Source organism: Onychostoma macrolepis, chromosome 18, assembly GCF_012432095.1.
Source record: "Onychostoma macrolepis isolate SWU-2019 chromosome 18, ASM1243209v1, whole genome shotgun sequence".
NCBI lineage: Eukaryota > Metazoa > Chordata > Actinopteri > Cypriniformes > Cyprinidae > Onychostoma > Onychostoma macrolepis.
Window position 1 is genome coordinate 15,362,355 of NC_081172.1, and position 21,960 is coordinate 15,384,314.

General features: G+C 38.3%; 1 protein-coding gene across 4 annotated transcripts in view; it reads right to left on the reverse strand.

The window, feature by feature from the left end:
* LOC131523963 (FERM domain-containing protein 5) overlaps nt 1–21,960 on the reverse strand; it is a 119,748-nt gene that overhangs the window by 40,300 nt on the left and 57,488 nt on the right. For 2 of the 4 annotated variants that reach the window (XM_058750632.1, XM_058750631.1), the window contains exon 2: nt 369–473. In XM_058750632.1, coding sequence (XP_058606615.1) covers nt 369–473 — 105 coding nt within the window. Of the gene's footprint in view, nt 1–368; nt 474–21,960 lie in introns of those variants that run through there. The other 2 variants (XM_058750633.1, XM_058750634.1) reach the window with 2 other exon arrangements.

A 21,960-nucleotide genomic window follows, 5' to 3' on the forward strand; every position in this document is an offset into this window, starting at 1 on the left:
TGAAGGCCATGCCCTCAAATGATTTACAGTTTTTAAACCTGTCCTTCTAGAAGGTTCATTCCATCAATCATCAGTTCTGTCTCTTTCAGTGACACTCCCTGATTACTCCAGAATGACCCTCAAAGTCAGTCTGACTGCTGCAGGATCAATACAAACACAGCCCACCCATGACACACATGAATTCTTCACTCATTAGGCATCACAACCAATACACTCTAAGAAATGAAAGGCACTTTGAGTATCCTGACAGATGCAGCTTTCTCATAATAAAAAAGGCTGTGGACACAAATGCTGAGATGATGAATTGGTGCTCCGCATTACCGTTGACCTTGGACTGTTAGACGCAAGCCACATGGTGGGACACTCACCCGTTGCTTATCCGGATCGACATATCTAATGCCAAAATAGTCCTTCTCCAGCAGGTTTAGATGGTGGCAGATGAGGTCAAACAAATACTGGCCTTTGGCATCCCTCTGAAAGACAAAGAGAAGAACAAATGATCAATAGGGCAAAAGTTTATTATTTGTCTGGGTACGTTGTTTATTTTTGGACCAAAGAAAAATGTGGAAGAACTGAGGAAGACCAGACAAACAGAACTGGGGCTGAGGAGGAAAGCATAGGATTTTAATGCAATTTCCATTTCTTTCTCATGACCTTTTCTAGTCATATCATAAATTTTAAGCATTTCCAGAGACTGTAGGGATGTACTTCCATTTCTACTTGTGCCAGGTATCAAGTCGATATTAGTGTTTAGTGTACATGTCTGCAATAAAACCCTCAACAAACAGACTGATTTTATCAAGGTGATGTTCCGCATGTTTTACTCTACAAAAAGCATCATCTAGCCAATTAAATATTTTAAAGCAGAGCAGAACTAAAAACATTTCAATTCCCTATAGAAATTTCCATGAATTTTTAAATAACATATCACTCATTTCGTTGACTTTTCCAAGCTTGGAAATCACACATGACTGTAGAAACCTGAGAGTCTGTCCAAATAATGCACAAGAAGAAGAAATAGTTAAGAAAGTCGACAGTTTAACAGTTTGTATGTGAGATCAAATGGTAGTCTCCATGTAGTACTATTTCATCATTATTTTATTTATTATTATTTATTTTAATAGGTAATTTGCAAAGCGACACAAATTCTATGCAATGTTCTTAGTTCTTTCATAGTCCCACTGAATAAGTCTAGGCTGCAATCTAAACTACTCCATATCTGTTTACCAGTTCAAAATGAGTTGGGAGAAAGAAATAAGATTCCATAAACTTGAAGTCACTTTTTCTTTCTCAGCCCACCTCTAATACCACACTCATTTGCATTCGGAATCCATTTTCCCTCAAACTAACAATATCACAGCCTTTCGCTTTTGCAGCATTTTTTTTTTCTGGAATTGTATGCGAACAGAGTTTGAATTGCAAACCAAAACAATTCACCCTCAGTAGTAAGTCTTCAGGCATAAGTGATTTATTCTGGATTAAGACTTACTGTAAGGACTTGGCAAGCCAGATGCATCCAAGACAACTCATTTTGTTACACTGAGCTTGGGACAGTATGCGTATTGCGCACAGTCAAAGGTATTACAGCTGGTCAATGAGAATCACAGGAATTAAACTACTTTGCGATCAAAAGTCAAATTTGCATTTCTTTGAAATTTCAGGTTGCTCTTTTAACTGAATAGTTGCCCCTGTAAATCAGTGTTTACAGGCAACCTAATAATCTGTTAATGATTTGACTGTTAGCTTAATCTGAATGATATGGATCCGAATGGTGGTGTAGATCTTACAGAATCTGTTAAAGAGATTTTGGAAAAAAGTCGTTATTTTTCTTTTCTTTGCACACAAAAAGTATTCTCGTATAGCTTTATAACATTATGGCTGAACTACTGATCATGTCACATGGACTATTTTAACGATGTCCTTACTACGTTTCTGGACCTTGAACCTGGTAGTTGTGTTGCTGTCTATGGAGGGTCAGAAAGCTCTCGGATTTCATCTAAAATATCTTAATTTGTGTTCCGAAGATGAACAAAGGTCTTATGGGTTTGGAACATCATGAGGGTGAGTAATTAATGACAGATTTTTCATTTTTGGGTGAACTATCCCTTTAAAATAATAAATTTATTCAGATGGATGAGAATCTGTACATAAGCACATTCAGTAATAGAGCTTAGTCAGGGTAGCACCATATTTAATTTCTGACAGGAATGAAAACATAGCTGTGAGGGATAGAAGTACAGTGCATTCAATGCATTATTAATCTGACAAAACATCTTTCCCAAAATAACTTTCAGTAGACACAACTTTCAAAACTGGTTTGTGGAGTTTGTGAGTCATGAAAATTACATGATTCTAGAACTTATACAGTGCAGGCCATTCTAAAAACTGTACATTTACCCCACACAGCCTCGTTTTCGTCAGCATAAAATTCAATATGGCATCTAACCCGGACTACAGAAAGAACTGAGGTGAACGGTCACTCCACAGCTTCTCCAGCAAGCGGGATGTGTGATGTACCTCCCAATCACAAAACCTCTGGAAAGCCTTTAATGATGCTCACATAATGAGGTCAGCCATCAGACAAGCAACACATTCAGTCAAATTTTTTTTCAGGCCCTTGTGTGGAGTATTAAAAGGGAAAAATATAAAAGGTCAAACACAAAATACAGCATTTTCATCAGTGCAAACAGCTTTGAAAGCCATTTCTGTTCTTAAACGATGTTATGGAGCCATTTCTGACATAAAGCATCTGAACTTACTAATGTAAGGCAAGGAGAAGGGCAGAAGAGACTCACGCTGGTTTGTTTAATCTTGGAAATAATTTTTAGTGTTTTAGAAGGAGCAACAGACATGGGAAGAGTCATTCTGTAGAGTGGAGTGACCATCTGGCTGTGTGCACTGTGAGACACCCCAGCACTTAAGAGTGTCTTTTACACACACACACGCATAGATATACACATATACATACAGAGCCTGATATCATATTCCACATCTCACAAAAATTGTCAGAAGACACATTCCAGTTCTCATCTCAAGTTCTCTGTGTAACAATTATGAAAATCTTTCAGTAGAAAACTTTTATGGTTCTATTTCGGGTAAATGAGCAGATGGAGGGCAGTGGACCATGAGCGCATGCGTCTGGCTGATGCCAAATAGAACATTCTGTGGGTGTCTAGAGACGGCTGGATAGCTGTATAACACACAGCCTTCACGCAAGACTGCTGGAACCCAACAAGACTGCCAAAGGGGACAAAACAGGAGAAAGAGGTGCCCCTATTTGCGAACAGGTCAGACCACCCCCGCAGAGATGCAGAGATGTACAAATCTCAGCAAGCAGATAAGGTGAATCTTTATTATCATCATCAATGGGAGTATTAATAATAATAATAATAATAAATCATATTATTATTATTGTTATTATTATTATTATTATAATATAGTACCTTCTTAGACTAATAACAAACATTTATAAAAAGCTATAATGTTACTACTACTACTACTATTATTGTTATTATTATTATTATTATTATTATTATTATATAACATTTATTATATTTAAGAAATCCAATTAAATTATTATTATTATTATTATTATTATTATATAACATTTATTATATTTAAGAAATCCAATTGAATTATTATTATTATTATAGCACCTTCAAAGACTTTATAATAAAATCAAACATTCATAAAAAATTAAGCAATAATAATAATAATAATAATAATAATAATTATTATTATTATTATTATTATTATTATTATTATAATAATATAGTACCTTCTTAGACTTTATAATAATAACAAACATTCATAAAATAGCAATAGTAATACATATTACTAATACTACTACTAATACTGTACGTATGTATTATTATTATTATTATTATTACTATATGACATTTGTTATATTTAAGAAATCCAGTTAAATTATTATTGTTGTTGTTGTTGTTGTTGTTATTGTTGTTGTTGTTGTTGTTGTTATTATATGCTCAGGATCCGCACATTAAAATCTTTTTTTATTTTTATGTTGTATGCCTAGGTTCTCCAAAGTTGCACTGATATTTTCTATCTTCAATTATTTCTACAATTGACCCTTCACAGGGAGTTTGATTGACAGGTGATCCGACCAATCATAACGCAGAATCTGCCATTTTTGCCCGTCAAACAAACTAGACAGGAGAGTAGATTACCGCTGGTGGACTTGAACTGGAAAAATAGTGTGTGTTGACGTCTTTCCGTGGTTGAAACAAGATACCTTCTGATGTTCGTTCATGTTTATTTCATGCTATAACTAGTAAAGAGGAAGAGATGATCGGTTCACGTGCCGTATAGCGATCGGTCACAACACATTAAAGAGCCAGAAAATGGCATTTATTGTTTGAATTTCTTAAATAAAAGAACAAAATTTCACAGCTGAGACTTTATTTCATACCTAAAGTAACCTGACTGTTGTCAGTTTTCTCTTTGCTCCGAGATGCATTTTTCACAGTGTGAAAACAATGTGTGGCGTGAGAGCGGCATGGTTTGTCGGACAAAGCAAGAGTAACAAACGGGGGGTCTTTGCGAAGGGTTAATCACACACAGCATTAGGTGGTGAAATGGTAAAGGCCCGACAAAAGGGCCTGGACAGTATATATTTATATATAACTGCGGACAGTAACGTTCACATAGCTCAGGGTGAGTTGCATGTCAGCAGTCAGACAAAGGCCCAAAGGATTATGGGAGCGCGCTAACCGCTGTCACTTCTAAGCAGGTTCCCAACTGAAGGCCTATAATCCATTATGGCATGCCTGCTTACTAGACTAAGGCTAAAACAGGCAAAGACACTCAAGCCCATAACACACATACACGCTTTTTTCGAACTGAATGCGTAAAGCTATGACGACTATGATTGAGCATTACTCATCAATGAGAGATATATGTTCTCCTTTTCACTTACACTGCCTCCCAATTTAGCCACTAAAGACGCTTTGAAAAAATTCCACTTCACCAGCATACAAATAACAGCACACTCAAACACACACCATCCCAGCCCATGTTTTTACACGGAGGAGAGAGCAGAACACAAATATTTGTGGACCCCATTCATCATCTAACGGAGATGGCTGGACAACACTCATTGTTCATCAGGCTGAATGTGTAAGCAGCCACTTAGCCAGAGATAACACAAAGGCAAAATCATTTATCTTAGTTAATGAGAAGACTGTACTGGAAATAACAGTGCTCTTTGTCAATGAAAGATCACACTTTCACCCCTACAAAGAACAGATGAGGGAGGCAATTTCATGTTTGCCATCAATGTAGACCGCATAACAACTAAAAGCATTAAATCAAAGCATTTTAATTTCAGCTTTTATTTTTTATTTCAATGGCAGTTGCTCAGCTGGTGCAGGACCATCTGGAATTTAAATGTGATTTAAAAACAGCAATTTGGTCATGGTTACTCAGTGGCCAAGCCAAATAAGAGAGTTCTCCCAAAACTATTTGAAGAGTCAAAATCTGCTCAGGGGTAATTAAAAGTAACAAATAATGTAAAAACTTATCTTTCATTGGAAAATTAAACAACCTTTTAACAAGTGTTAATTGATAATTGCCATTAATCTTTTAAACAATTGAGAAGATGTGATGAAACTACATTTAATGGTTTATCTATTGCCAAAATTATTATTACAATATTGAATACAACTTCCGTTGAGAACCAATGTCAAATGATGTTCACTAACATAGTGAATTTTTTCAAATGGAAACTTTGTAAAAAAGTTAAACTATTTTTTCCCCATCCTTTGATGAATAGAAAAGAACATTTATTCAAAATGAAAAATCTTTTATAACATTACATTTGTCTTTACAGTTACTCTTGATCAATTTAATGCATCTACTGATAAGAAACTTTTGAATGTTAGTGTGTTAGCGTTTGTGTGTATTGTTTATGCTACTACAAGATTATTCCTTCCTCAGTGTCTCTTCATAAACCTTTTCTCTCTCCCCAGCGTTCACTGGTTGTTTCCTGCAAACACTCTGTAATTGCAGGATCTGTGGTATCATTAGACAGAGGAAATAAATCTTAATAAAGGGGAATAGGAAATTTTGCTGATTAAACCCGATGTTGTATCTTAACTCTGTTGAGAGTGATGGACCAAACATCCACATACGCCGCGTGCTCAAAAGTCCCTGCTGTTCCTGTAAATTTAATTTTATTAACTCAATCACGTGATAAATCCTAGACTTTCAGCAATAATCTGTAGAGATTCATCTTTAGAGAATCATTACTGAGCAAACAACATTAGTGCACATCGGCATTTCCCTTATAATCATAACACCATACAACTTTCTCTTTACGGACAGCAATAATCATTTTTATTTCTCCACAATACTGTACTTGACATCACTAGCAAGAAAAGTCCAGCTCAGTGCAACTGTCAGGAAATTAATTAGATACCATTATCTAGATATAGTTAGGTCATCTTTAATGAAATAAAAAAAATAAACAAAAAAAGCAAATCTGAAATGAATGGCATGATACAGTACAGTTTAATATCACTGTTTTCCCTCTCACTGGTTAGCACTCCAGATTACAGTAATCTTTCAGTTGGTCTCTGAGTCTTTGAAGAATAAAATGTTGTTTTATAGCATTGTGGCACAATATAAAAGCTGCTAAAAAGATTGTATGCTTATGTGTATGAATCACTAAGAAAAGCTGGTGTGGCTGCAGGCCAGAGGTTTTTTGTTAGGAATTTCATTAGAAGATTGGCTGCTGGGGTTTGAATGATGGCAGTGGGTAATGTAGCAGACTGAACTATAATTTCAAGTTTCACAGCCTTGAGCAACAACCAGAAGGTATAAGAGATAAATTAATGAACCGAGAAAAAGAAAGAAGGAAAGAAAGAAAGAAAGAAAGAAATGTTTGCTGCTTGTTAAATTTAAAATGCAATTGCTGAACATTTTGTACTTACATTTGTAAACTGAACTTTACCTAATTTCTTTTTCAAGAATTGTAGTTTCTGGCTTGCTTTGCATAGGGCTGGATCAGAAAGTGTAATTTCATGCATTTCTAAATAAAGGGAGAGACCTGTTTACTGTGTTTACTGTTCAGTTATGTACTGTAATAACTCATTTAAATGTCAAACAGATTAGCCACTTTTTTAAATAAGTAGGCTAATTAGATGTGTAATGTATTAACAAATGTTAAATATACTTTAACTCATTTATTTTAATGTGTAATAGCTGTTAAATTTAGGTAGTCTTTATTTAAAACAAGGGATGTAATCTACTCAAACAAAGTGATTGTAAATTGTTACCTCAATTTTATAGAGTAGATTCCATAGGTTCGTTTTTACAGTGAAAAAAAAAGAAAAAAAAGCTTAAATCTTGTCAGAGTTAGTCACTTAATAAAAAGTTACAGAGCATGAAAAGTCATTATTTGTTGATAAATACAGAGTTAAGCAGTCAGCACATTTATCAGGCAGTTAGCATAGTTTGTATTGATCTCAAGGTCTCCAGGGCACTAGCTTAGCATAACAATGGCAAATCAAAGCTTCAGATTAGCCATTTCAAGCTAAATAAATTACCAGTGATTCATTCCCCCTCTCTCTCTCTGTAATTCTGTTGACCAATTTTGAGGGTCACTTACAATTTAAGTAGTCGCCCTGGCCCATTCAGACAAGTCAAGGTATAAAACCTCAGTCAGCGCATAACTGATACTCATAAAAAACACGATTCCAAAGTAGTAATTCGCAGCAATGTCATAAAAGAACTGCTTTGGCTTCCCCAAAAAGAAAAAATTTTCCTTAGTGTAAAGAACATTCATTTTGAAGATCCATTTTCCACTATAAAAAACCTTTTGTGCAATGGAAAAGGAACCACAGATGGCAATAAAGAGCCTTTATTTTTTAAAGTATGTGTTTGCTTGTGTACTGTGGCCCCAAAGATGTTTGGACCCTTAAAAACTACTACATTTCATAAAAGTTTCATTGCATTAGATATAGGGGTTAACCAATTATCGGCCTGGCCGTTTATCGACGCCGATATTAAGCATTTTTATGGTTATCGGTATCGGCCATTTTCAAAACTGATTTACCGATAAAATAATTTAAAGAACGTTTTTGTCTGAGCCCTTGTTATTCCTAATTCTGACATTAATTTCAATTTTTACACCAGACATATATATCAGTTGTAATAATCTGTATCGGCATCGGCCCTAAAAAAAACACGTATCGGTTAACCTCTAATTGGATAATAAAACAGCAAGCCAACTGGCATACTGTATTTTAAAGGAGAGATAGCACAAGCTCAATTTTAGCATAAAATTCTCAAAAATGAGTTACAGCTAGGTTTTAAATCATATTAAAAGTAAAAGAAGCTCTGCTTACATTGATGACTGTTTTACAAGGCCACAATTTACGAAAGTGCAGCTACACCCACACAGGTTAAGCAGAAGGTGAGAAGCGGTATTACTAATAAACAGCTAAAGTACTGCAAAGTGTTTTTAAAATATATCATAAAATGAACACAGTGAACCACACTGGAGTGTTATAACTTAGTAAAAGCAGGTACAAAAACCTGAGAACTAAAACAAGAGAACACCTCCTCAATCTCACAGTATAGTGCCAATAATACAAACCGCTGAAAACAATAAACACAAAACCTCTATAGACTGCGGTTCCTGCAACACGCTAATGCAATATGGGCTTCTGAGGAGAGATGCAGCTTTCATTAGAGCTCAGAAAGTGCAGGGAAGCTGAGAGAAAAAGCCACAACCCCGGTGAGATCTCAAATTGCCGATATGCAACACTCCAGTTCCTCAAGTGCACTGATCCTGTGATAGACAGCCAGACGACCATCTGCATTCACCCGAGGGTCTACACGGCCCCGAGCACAGTACCATTCAAGGCTAATCAGACCATAGACCACTTCCTCACCGCTCCATATCAAACTAGAGACAAACACAAGTAATATAGGGCAGTCTAATTCACTTGAAACTGGGACCATTTTAATATTTTCTTTGTATTCGTTATGTAGCTGAATGCTGTGTCAGATACTGATAACTATTCCAGCTTCCTAAGGCTGATGATACACTAGGCAACTTTTTGAGCAATGTTGCTGGGCAACTTTGGGCAATGTTACCATCAACGGGCAACAAGGTGTGACACAGGGCCAACGACCAATCTAAATGATCCAGATAGAAATTTGTTACCCATTCTCAAATGGGAAAGTGCCCAAGCAACATTGTTCAAAAAGTTGCCCGGCAAAATTGCTCAAAAAGTTGCCCCATGTATCATCAGCCTAAGTTGTAATACCGAGTCACTAAACTGCATTGACAGAGGTTTCTCATTTCACAAAGTGCTTTGCTCAGTGCTACAACTCCCAAAAGCAGCGGGGAGGATTCCCACTGTCATGGTGTGAAAGAAAGCAGCTAAGACTAAGCATACTCAAACTGGGCCATCAAAACACAGTGGGGCGGGTGGGAGAGGCAAGGAGGGGAAAGACGAATTTGCCCTAGAAGAAAATAAAAAAAAGAGATTCTGAGATATAGACATAACAACAGAGAGGGAACCAGGACTGTGCTTAACACATCAAAAGATCCTGTAACACACACTTACAAGCCTAAAGGAGTTATTAATCATGTCACATGTTTAATCACATTAAATAATCACACTGTAAATAACTTAACTGGTGTTTCTGATTCATAATGCATGATGCAATTCTAAATCAAGCAATATCTCCAAACCTAAACAAGAAATTTTCAAATATCACTGAAATATCATTAAAATATTATTGACATTTCTACTAAATAAATATTAAACTTTTGTTTTTAATAAAAAAATAAAATAAATAAATAATAATAATAATTTATTTTCAAAATAAAAAAAATAAAAAAGAGGATGACCGTAAAAAAGTAATTACCATAAACGTTTGAATGACGCATATATATGTCCAGGCTTTAACAAAGGTTCAAAGAACATTTCAGGTTTCTTCTCACTAAATCTTGTGAGCAGAGAGAAGAGATTTCTTCAAAAGTCCAGATATGATGTACTTTGCCTTTATCAGAGGCAGATTTCGGTAGACATGTCCAGTGAAATGGCATTAAGGTCTATGAAAGCCTGCTTTCCATGACTCTGTGAATCATTTATGGACTAGATTGTGGATCCCTGGGGCCTCCATTAAAGCTCTAACACGCTGCACAGTACTACTCCTCTTACGCCTGCCTGCGCAAGGAGCCAGTCTCAGGGGCCAAATAGCTCTCTGCATTTTTATGGCTGAATTCACCAGTGGTAAGTGATCTCCCCTAGGGCTGGGAAACACAATGGCAGGGGTATAGTACAGCATCACTGTGGTATTTTACACCCCTCCATGAATCATCCTGAATAAGGTTGAAGTATCACTTAGGTTGTGTCAGTGTCAAGTTCTAGGTTTGCTGCTGTCCTGAAGCGATACTCTGGATGCTTCTGTGAAAAGAAGTCGCTTACTAACCTTTTCTGGGTAAAGTTACATCTGATTTTACAACTTTGTTACCATAGCAACATAAACTTATCAAGGACAGCTGTACAGATTAAATAATTGCACAAGATTTAACAGAAGAAATAAATCTTATTTTATAAAATCAAACGTTTTTCTACATTGAAACCCTTCAAAAATTGTCCCCATTTACTTCCATTGTAAGTGCTTCTCTGTAACCTCAATTTTTGCCTATTTTTGTTTTAAAGACTGGGAAAGACGTGGCCACAATTTAACTGAAGGTGTGGTCACATTTACCATTGTTCAGCAAAGTTTCGCAGACAAATCCAATAATTTCACTAGGAATCCATGAGATTTCCCCATGCAGATTTCACAACGGGTTCAATTAAGGTAACACATGTGGCAATGATTGAACTAAAATGAGGGAAAGAATTAGTCAAATGTGGTCACAAATGAATAAATCACGGGAAATACCACAATATCTAATTTTTCTTTAGAAAACCAAGGACAAGTCAAAATTATTGTATGGCAATCAGCATTACACCACAAATGATGTTGCCGAATAAGCTTAATTTCTTTATTTCTTTAAAATGCTCAGGATTTTAAGACCACAACTCAAATAATTAATATTAATGCATTGCATATGGATGCATTTGGCCTTGATGAGGCGAGGATAAGTAAACTTATTACAGCGACTTGTTACACTTACTGCACGTTCAGACAGCAGACAAAGGCCTTGACGCCTGGCTGTTACGTAAAGAACGAGGATACAATCTGCAAGTAAACTGTTTATTGAAAGTCAAAATGGAATGAGATAGATCCGGGTGATGCAGGCGGTGGCACAGGGACTTTGATGGTCAGACGTGGCGTGATGGATGAAGTGCAGCGTGCTCTGATGACGGATGACGGAACCAGACACATAGACGATCCAACAAGACGTGAAACCGGAACACAGGAACTGAAGACGGGACACGAAGCACGGAAACAGGCTCAGACAACATAGACTTCATGAAAACGATCTGACAAAGGAGATGAGAAGGTGGTAAGTATTTATAGGAGGTGAGATGAGTGGCAGCTGGTGACGAAGAGTGATTGCAGCTGGATACTGATCAACGGTAACGATCCGGACACACCCACTCACATGTAAACAACAAAGCACGAGACTAGAGAGAGACATTGGATCTATGAACCGTGACAGTACCCCTCCCCCTAGGAACGCCTCATGGCGTTCCCAGGCCCCTACCTGTCGATTGTAATCATCGATAAGGGAGTGATCCAGAATGTCTCTAGCGGGTACCCAACTTCTCTCCTCTGGACCGTAACCTTCCCAGTCCACCAAGTACTGGAATCCGCGTCCCCTCCGCCTTGAGTCCAGCACACGATTGACCGAATAAGTGGGTTCTCCATCTACGAGTCGCGGCGGGGAGGAACCGTGTTGGCGGATTAATACGAGAATGAAATACGGGTTTAATTTTGGATACATGAAAGACGGGTGAATCCTCCTGTACACTGGAGGCAGGTTGAGGCGGACTGCCACCGGACTAATGATCTTGGTGACAGTAAATGGGCCAATGAATTTGGGAGCAAGTTTATTAGACACGGAGCGGAGAGGAATGTTCTTGGTAGAAAGCCACACTTTTGACCAGCGACGATACGGGAGGCCTAGACCGGTGGCGATCGGCTTTGGCCTTGGTGCGCAACCCCACCTGGAGTAGAGTCTCACGGGCTCTAGTCCATGTGCGATGTCACCTCTGGACGAAGGCGTGAGCGGAGGGACCGCGACTGGATTCCAGACTAGGAAAAATTGGTGGCTGGTACCCTCGCTACACTCAAGCGGAGATAGGCCCGTAGATGACACTGGCAACGTGTTGTGGGCGTACTCCACCATAGAAAGTTGTTGACTCCATGAGGAAGGATTCTTGGAAACCAAACATCGTAACGTTCTTTCCAAATCCTGGTTGGCTCTCTCAGTTTGGCCATTGCTCTGGGGTGGAACCCTGAGGACAGACTGACAGTCGCCCCAGAAGCTTACAAAATTCTCGCCAAAATTTGGACACAAATTGGGGTCCTCTGTCAGAGACCACGTCCGTCGGGAGGCCATGTAACCGAAAGACATGGTCAACGACAATCATCGCTGTCTCCTTGGCTGAGGGTAATTTGGGCAAGGGAATGAAATGAGCCGCCGAGAACCGGTCCACCACGGTCAAAACTACCGTGTGACCCTGAGAGGGGAGGCGGTAACAAAATCTAGCGATGTGGGACCAGGGTCTCGAAGGGACCGGCAGCGGTTGGAGTAACCCATCTGGGGGTCGATTGGAAGTCTTACCAGTGGCACAAACTGAGCAAGCCAAAACAAAATTGTGAATGTCACGAGCCATGAGCGGCCACCAGAATCGTTGCTTGACTAAAAATCTAGTGCGAGTAACTCCTGGATGACAAGCCACATTGGAAGAATGCCCCCACTGAATGACGCTGGACCTCAGACCCTCAGGCACAAATAAACGATTCGGTGGGCAACCGACCGGAGGCGTTACCCCTTCTAAGGCCTTCTTGACCTTCGATTCGACCTCCCATACAAGTGTGGAGATGAATAGAGTCTCCGGTAAAATGCACTCGGGAGTAGACGGGCGTTCGGAACGATCAAAAATGCGCGATAAAGAATCGGGTTTGATGTTTTTGGAGCCCGGGCGGTACGAGAGAGTAAAATCGAAACGACCGAAAAAAAGTGCCCACCGAGCCTGCCTGGAGTTCAATCTTTTAGCCGTCCGAATGTATTCTAAGTTCTTGTGATCGGTCCAAACGATAAAAGGTACCCCCGACCCTTCTAACCAGTGCCGCCACTCCTCCAATGCTAACTTGACTGCCAACAACTCTCTGTTCCCAATGTCATAATTGCGTTCGGCAGGAGATAGACGATGAGACAAAAACGCGCAAGGATGCATCTTGTCGTCTGAGAGAGAGCGTTGGGATAACACTGCTCCTACCCCCACCTCTGATGCATCGACCTCCACCACGAACTGACGTGATGAATCAGGGGTTATCAGAATGGGGGCTGAAACGAAGCAACCCTTCAGTTTGGCAAACGCAGCCTCGGCTGCGTCTGACCACCTGAACGTCGTTCTGGGGGAGGTCAAGGCGGTCAGAGGTGCGGCTAGTTGGCTGAAGTTGCGAATAAAACGCCGGTAGAAATTGGCGAACCCCAGAAATCTCAGTAGGGCCTTACGAGACTCTGGACTTGGCCACTCTACCACAGCCTTGATCTTCTCAGGATCCATGCGCATTCCCTCAACCGACACGATGTACCCTAGGAATGGAACAGACTGTGCATGAAAATCGCATTTCTCCGCCTTGACAAAAAGCCCATTCTCTAGCAACCTCTGAAGCACTCGTCGGACGTGCTGCACGTGTTCCTGGAGAGAAGAAGAAAAAATCAGTATGTCGTCCAGGTAGACATAAATGAACTGATCTATCATATCTCGCAGCACATCATTGACGAGTGCCTGGAAGACCGCTGGACTATTGGAAAGCCCGAAGGCATAACCAAGTATTCAAAATGTCCTCTGGGGTGTTAAACGCGGTCTTCCACTCATCCCCCTCCCTGATGCGGACCAAATGATAAGCATTACGTAAGTCTAATTTTGTGAAGATGGATGCTCCTTGCAACCTCTCGAAGGCTGAAGACATCAACGGCAAAGGATAAGTATTCTTTACCGTGATGTTGTTCAACCCCCGGTAGTCAATACAAGGTCGCAGAGATCCGTCCTTCTTCCCCACAAAAAAAAACCCCGCCCCCGCTGGAGAAGAGGAGGGGCGAATGAACCCTGTTGCTAGAGAATCAGAAATATATTTCTCCATAGCCTCCCTCTCTGGTGTCGAGAGTGAATATAACTTGCCCTTGGGCGGAGCCGTACCTGGTAATAAATCTATGGCACAGTCATAGGGACGATGCGGAGGGAGAGAAGCAGCCCGAGACTTACTGAACACCTCCTTCAGGTCCAGGTACTCCGTGGGCACGTTAGACAGATCCAACAAGACGTGAAACCGGAACACAGGAACTGAAGACGGGACACGAAGCACGGAAACAGGCTCAGACAACATAGACTTCATGAAAACGATCTGACAAAGGAGATGAGAAGGTGGTAAGTATTTATAGGAGGTGAGATGAGTGGCAGCTGGTGACGAAGAGTGATTGCAGCTGGATACTGATCAACGGTAACGATCCGGACACACCCACTCACATGTAAACAACAAAGCACGAGACTAGAGAGAGACATTGGATCTATGAACCGTGACACTGGCAGATTCATAGAACACTTATCACCCTCAGTTTAAGGCCACAGAATGAAAACCCAAAGCCATGTCAGCAACAACAACAGCCTTCAACTACAAGCAGTCGTATATAACATAACATCTCACATGGCATTTTCAGAGAAACACCACACGGCATGTCCAGATGACACCTAGCATCGCTCCCACAGCGACACACTAAAGGTAATGGGCTATTTCTGCCTGTTCCCTCCCACTGACCTGACTGCTCATTAACATAGAGGAGAGCACAAGGGCTGAGGGGCTCCTGCTGAGTGGGAGTGACTTCAGTCAGAGCACAGAGAAATCACACAATCCTGCCCACTCACTTCAGAAACGCTGCTGCTGGCTCCACAGATGGACACGGAGCTCACTGCACTTTTCCTTTGCTAGCATAAACAGTAAGCTTACCGCACACTGGAGACACTGTGCAAGGCCTTTGTTAGACATTTATAAGCGCACTTCAATCATGCACGGCCATTTATACATTTGTGGTTGACTTCTTTCAGTTACTATATTTCAGTCTTCATTGTTTGGTTTCTCTCATATCAAACCTCAGCCTGTATAGGGTTCAGAAAGTTATAGTATGTTTACACAAATCATGTCATATATATGCATAGACTCAACTTATGTTATCAAAGCTGTTTACATTTAATTTCTTGAAGGACAATACTCCTATTTCAGTTTCTAGTCCAAGTCAAAATGCTTTACATTGATTGAGTTTGTTGAGCTAAGTCATTTGATAATACATACTCTTTTTCAATTCTAAGCTATAGTATTTTGCTCATGAGTGCCAAGTAAATGAGGATGTTTCAGTGGGTGTTATAAAGCTTTGGGAAGGTTATAATGCGTGGGAAGGAGAGCTCCGTATTGTGCGTTTGTAAGGATAAGAAGTGTAGATGGATACTAGATAGATAGAACACATTTCCTGCATTTCCTCACAGGATGAGTCAACTGTTAAAATGAGTCAACAATCAAAATTGTTTTCCTACATGAGGCATTGTTTATTGAAGGGGTTTCCAAAGTTTTTTGATGCTAAAGGTTCACAAATATGATAATACACTTGCCAGGGCCCAACTTCCAAAAAATAAAACAGTGCTATTGTTAACTCTAAAACTATGTTTTTAGAATTATTTAGATTAGTATTAAAGCAACAGCTCACCCACAAATGAAAATTGTGTCATTGTTTACATTGACCCTCATGTCATTCCAAACCTGTGTAAGTTTCATTCTTATGTTGAACATGAAATAAGATATTTTGAAGAACCAAAGAGTTGTTGGTCCCCAATGACTTCCATAGTAGGGAAAGAAATACTATGGAAGTCAATGGGCATCAACTGTTTGATTACCAGCATTCTTTAAAATATATTCTTTTGTGTTCAACATAAGAAAGAAACTCATACAGGTTTGGAAAGGCATGAGGGTGAGTAAATGATGACACAATTTTCATTTTTGGGTTAACTATCCCTTTAAGTGAAATAAAGCTGAAATAAAATTTAAATATTATTTTAAAAACTTAAATTAGTACTATTGACTTGGCAACTAGTTTTTTATAACAAAAAAAAAAAAAAAACACTGCTAACAAAATCACACACCAAAATTAAATAAAAAAGGAACCAATTAAAGCTTAAAAACTCAAAATATAAAATAATAGTCCATTCAAAATATTAATACATACTATAATAATCTATAAATAATACCAAACAAAACCCAATATACTGTGAAAAAATTATTAAAATATGTGGAAATTATAAACTGAAATAAATATTAGAATATAATTATATTTAATTATAGAATTATATAAAATATGGTCTATTGTAAAATGGTCTATTGTAATATAATTGTATTGTCAATTTATATATTGTTATTCACTATTAATTTATTCTATTTTTATTATTTTATTATCTATTCTGTGTTTTGTCTGTTTTGTTATTATCTGTTTTGTCTTGTCACTGTCATTCTTTTGCACTGTGGAGAAAAATCCCTCGAATGTGTAAACATACCTGGCAATAAAGCTCATTCTAATTCTGATATTTTATATAAAATGTAAATATAATTTTAAACTAATTTTTGCAAGTTGTAAATTCAAGTTGATACTGTATTTGTTCTTCTCAAGAGAATATGGCTGTTAATATATTAGAATTAAATAACTGTGATTCATGAAATTCATGAAAGTACTTTTCATGAAAGTAATTTTAACTTTATTTATTATTTTCTCTAATTTCTATTTTTTTTTCCTTTTTTTTTTTTTTTTTGCAGACCCAGTTTGAACCATCTTATGGTTTATTGCATAAGATGCTTGTATTTGCTGTCCGAATATAAATGATGATCACAACAGTGATGCAGCATTGATGCATTTCCATTTTTTTTTTACCTACTGCATATGAATGAATATTGAAATTCTGCACATCATAGCTGGCTCTGGCTTAGCAGGAACAAGGGTATTAAAATAGCCATGGCTGCTCAAGAGCTCTTAATTATGCAGAAGGAAGAGTGGGCCTCCTGCTTGAGCCACAGCGGGCAACAGAGACTGGTGACATGACTTCTCATCCATCACATAGCGACAGCTCCCATTAGGACTGCCCACGCTCACTGCATTGATCTAACACACACACACAGAGGCACGCAAAGCCCAACAGCCAGACTGTTTGACCAAAATGAACTATAGTGAAGTAGCTTCGTCTGCCGTCATCCTGGAAATTTGCAAATGGACTTTAAAGATCTTCATCACTCTAAAATAAAAGCGAGAAACAGCCGTACTGACCTCAGAGAGGATGGCTAAATAATTGACAGAGAGGTTTTTCTGCTTGCTTTCCTCTTTAGAAAGCAATGTGCCTTTGTACTGCAATTTTTCTGCATTTGTAAATAATAAAAAGTATGCATTTACTGTAAGATGTTCCATGAAGAAAAACTCAATGAAAGGCCATGTGCATTACCTCATCTTTAATGAAACTGACAGAATGAAATGTAACCTCAGCAATGAAATATTAGAATGAAATGTCTCAAAAATCTTCGTTTTAGAACTGTACATGCCAAAATTGCAACTTTTGGTATTTCTCGTGTCTGTCAGGCTTGGTTGAAGCTTTTTGTTGATTGCCGCCATCATCACTTCCCTCCCTTGCGCTGGGCCTTGGTTCAGGGCAGCTCTATTTTGGATGAGGTGGCCACATGTTAAGACTGCATTAAGTAACTGTGGATGACAGGGGAGAGTCAGGGTTCCCTGAGAACACAATCCAGGAAGGACCCAAGGGCACATCTATCAGAGAAAACCAAACTCTAGCTGATGGCTTCATCGACCGGCCTTACTTACCAGCACTGCAAACACACAAGAAGTAATATGCAGTCTTTCTCTCGGTTTCTCTTCTTCTCTTCTATATATTCACTCTCTCAGACATGCTGTCATATACACATCAGCAGTGAAGTTTGATCAAAGCTTCTGATATTCTCTTCAACAGGGTTTCTCAAATGGAGAAATGCAGGGGTTTGTGAACTGATGAAAATCAAGGAATTATTAAATAGGATGTAACATTAAACAATTTGGGACTGCACAATTAATCAAAATAAAACATAACTAATGATATACCTTATCAAATCACAATAAGCTGTGATGCAATCAAAGAAGTATATAGCCTGTTGCCCCTACATGTTAAAGAGTATTTGTACTCATTTACACATGTAGCTTATCATACTCAATTCTATTCTATAATGCAATGTGCACTTTATCTAAATTCACAGTTGCATAAATGGCATTTTTGTAGACAAAACAGATTTCACAAATATTCCACCAAAATAGGATCTGACATGTCAAAAGCTCAAGAATCAGGGTTTGACCGTTCGAAACTGAAGATTGTATTTGTATTGAAACTTCTTGTGTTAGTTGGTTCTTGTAAAGAGACTGAACCCAAGTGTGTGAACCTTAAAAGTAACTATATTCATTATCAGTAAAGTCTGTGCTCCTTGCATCAGGGCTGCACAAATTTTATGATTAATTATGTCATATGAATAGTGTATGTCTCATGTTTCTAACTGCTGGGACATACAGGTATATTTAAATAAAAACAAAATCAAAACACTTTCTAAAATGATTATGTATTTCATCTGGTTACTTGTCATGTGATCTTTAACCAACATCAGAAAGAAATGAAAAGTAAAATCTAAGGGGGCATTTCAAGTAAAAAAAATTGCTGCTAAGGGGTTTGGTTGGCCAAAAAAAAACGGCTCTTCAACAATGGCACCACAAAGCACATTACAGAAAGATTTATCTCTAGATTAGAGGAAAGCATTTCCATCCAATAAAAGCACTTCCTGAAAAATTTTAAAACTGTACAATTCCTGTATGAAGATTGTTTCAACAACATTTGGATCTCTTTTAAAGCTGATCTAAACAAGTCCATAGCTGTCAGAATGCAGAAGTCCCTTCTTGATCTTCTTCATAAATCTGTTGTAATAAGGGGGGAAAAAATGCCGACAAGCACTATAAATTTTTAATGGCATGCTTCGTCCAAACCTCATCAGTGGTGTTGGCTAGGAAAGCAGTACTGACTAATCACTAAGCATCACTACAATTTCTCAAAACTTTTTTTTCCCAATCCTAAGCATTAAAATTCAGTGCGTAACTTTTTTCATCATTTGTGCTACAGACATGATTGATATCTCAAATTTCTAGGTAATTACACATAAAATCTTCACATGGCTGATGATATAATAGTTTAAAATTCCATAGACTTGCAAAAAGGTGTCATAGAGCCATATCATAGAGACCTAAAGGTGCAGTGTGTAATTATTTTCACTGTACTGAAGCATAAAAAACACCATATGTTTGCAGATATTTAGGAAACATGCTAGGGTCACATAATTGTTTCTCTGAAAAACAATGCTACAGCTAGTTATCCTACTTTTTAAACGTGTGTTCCATGTCGGAATGTCTGTTTTTGTTTGTTGATTCCACCCACTACCAGTTTACCCAATAGGATTTCGACACCAGGCTGCCAGTTGGTAAATGCCGCATATTGCATCCATGTTCGCCAGTGAACTAAGAGATCGCAGATTCTACCTGATCTAAAAAGCCTCATCATCCATCTAAAAAGTCCTATGATCAATGAAAAATCAACTAATCAACTTACAATACAAGTAGGCTTGTCGCCTTCCATTATCAATTGTGCTCGTTCCCGTTGTGTGTCTTTAATCTGGCAACCCGCATGACTGTCGAGTCCGAGGAGGATGAAGCGGGATAAACAACTCTCTCCAATATTTTAAATTTGAACTGCAGTACCCATTTCAACCATAGATATATATATATATATATATATATATATATATATATATATATATATACGTAGATGCCTCATTAGCGACTGTTTCTATGGGGCGCTATACATGAGCCATCCGCCATATTGTAGCGGTCAACTTGACGTCATTCATAATAGTAATCACTGAATGTTCGAAAGATGCCACAATCCTGCACAGCCGATGGTCTGCGAACCTACAGTATGGTGAATGACGTCAAGTGGACTGTTCCAAGATGGCGGACGGCTCTACATGCCTGGAGTGGTCGAATAGGGCGATCTCTATGATTTCAACCACAAGCTGTCAATATTACATACTGCACCTTAGAGCAGTAGAAAACCACCTAGCAACCAGAACACCCTTAACCACCAAGAAACACCCTAGCACCCACCAAGAATACTCTAGTGTGTTGGCAAAGTTTTGCAATGCGCACATTTTCCTCAGAAGATATAAAAATCTGATTTTGGATGTTGTCTTGTTAGCCTGTGGTAATGACTACGCCAACTCAGTCGTTGTGCATGCTAAGTCTATTATCTTTTCCTCTCTCCATAATAAAACACACTAAAGAAGGAATAGATTTAAGCAAATTCTGTGGAGATACAACCTCATAACTACAATCAGATTGAGAGCTGCTGCAGAAAAGAAAAGAAAAACACAGGCAAAGAAATGACCGGTTATATAAGTATACAATCAACGGGTTGTTATTGCAAAAAAGAAACTCTGATAGAGTGATCACAAAGGAGAACGTCTTTTTTTGCGATAATAAAAAGATATTAACTAGTTATTAAGAATAAAATCATTGTAAATTATTTTATTGTGTGAGATTAAAGTGTTCTAAGAGGGAAATGAAGCAAGCAAAAGATATAAAGTTTAGTGGTCATTATACAAAAATACTGGACCACCAAATACCCGTGACTTACCAATCAGAATCCAGAGATTACTTGTGATGTTGATATGTGATGAAAAATGCACTTTAATATAAATATGCACTCTTTCTCTTCTAAGAGAGTGACCTTCAACAATGAAAAATGCACCTTAATATAAATATGCACTCTTTCTCTTCTGAGAGAGTGACCTTCAACATTCAGTATGTGCTGATTTTGCTTGACAATTGAAAAGGAAATCATTAGCACACTGAGAGCCTATTTTCTCTTTGAGGGAAAACTCTTTTCTTTGCTGTGTTTGAAATATCTCTTCTATTTTTGGGATATGACTGCTCAGGTTTATTGAAAGAGACTTGCCTTTCACCATCTGTTACATTTGCAGCATGTTTTTAGAAGTTCCACCACAATTGACAGTTTTAACAGACTGAATCAAGAGTATAAACTTGTTTACTGCAGTGTGAAAGAAGCCAATAATGATCCACCGAACGCAGCAAAGCGGGTCTCCGCACAAAGGACAGAGGGGGAAAGTGAAACAGAAAAGGCTGGGTGTGACAAGGCGAGTATGGAGGTTATCACGTTATCCGCTCCTTATGAGTGGCAATTATGCAAATATGAGCTGGAATGGAACCAGGACAATTAGGCACAGTGTGTGTCTGTGCATATATTACAAATAAAAGGCCACAGTCAAAGGGCCGGAGAAGAGGGTCTCTCTCCAGTGAGTGGGCAGCAGCTGAACTGGGTGGGGAGGGGGACGACTAATGACTGTACTGTGCTTTAGCTTTTGTTTACATAAGCCCAGGTGGTTTGAAAAGACCACAGCTTGCAAATGCAAACTCACTTCCATTAGCCTCTTAGTAATATTTACAAAAATAAATAACTGTTTCCTTCCTATTTTAAAATATTTTTGAATGTAATTTAGCAGTCATTACATGATCTTTTAGAAATCATTCCAATATGCTGATTTGGTCTTTAGAAACATTCTTCTTATTATTAACAATGTTAAAAACAGTTGTGCTTTGATATTTTTTGT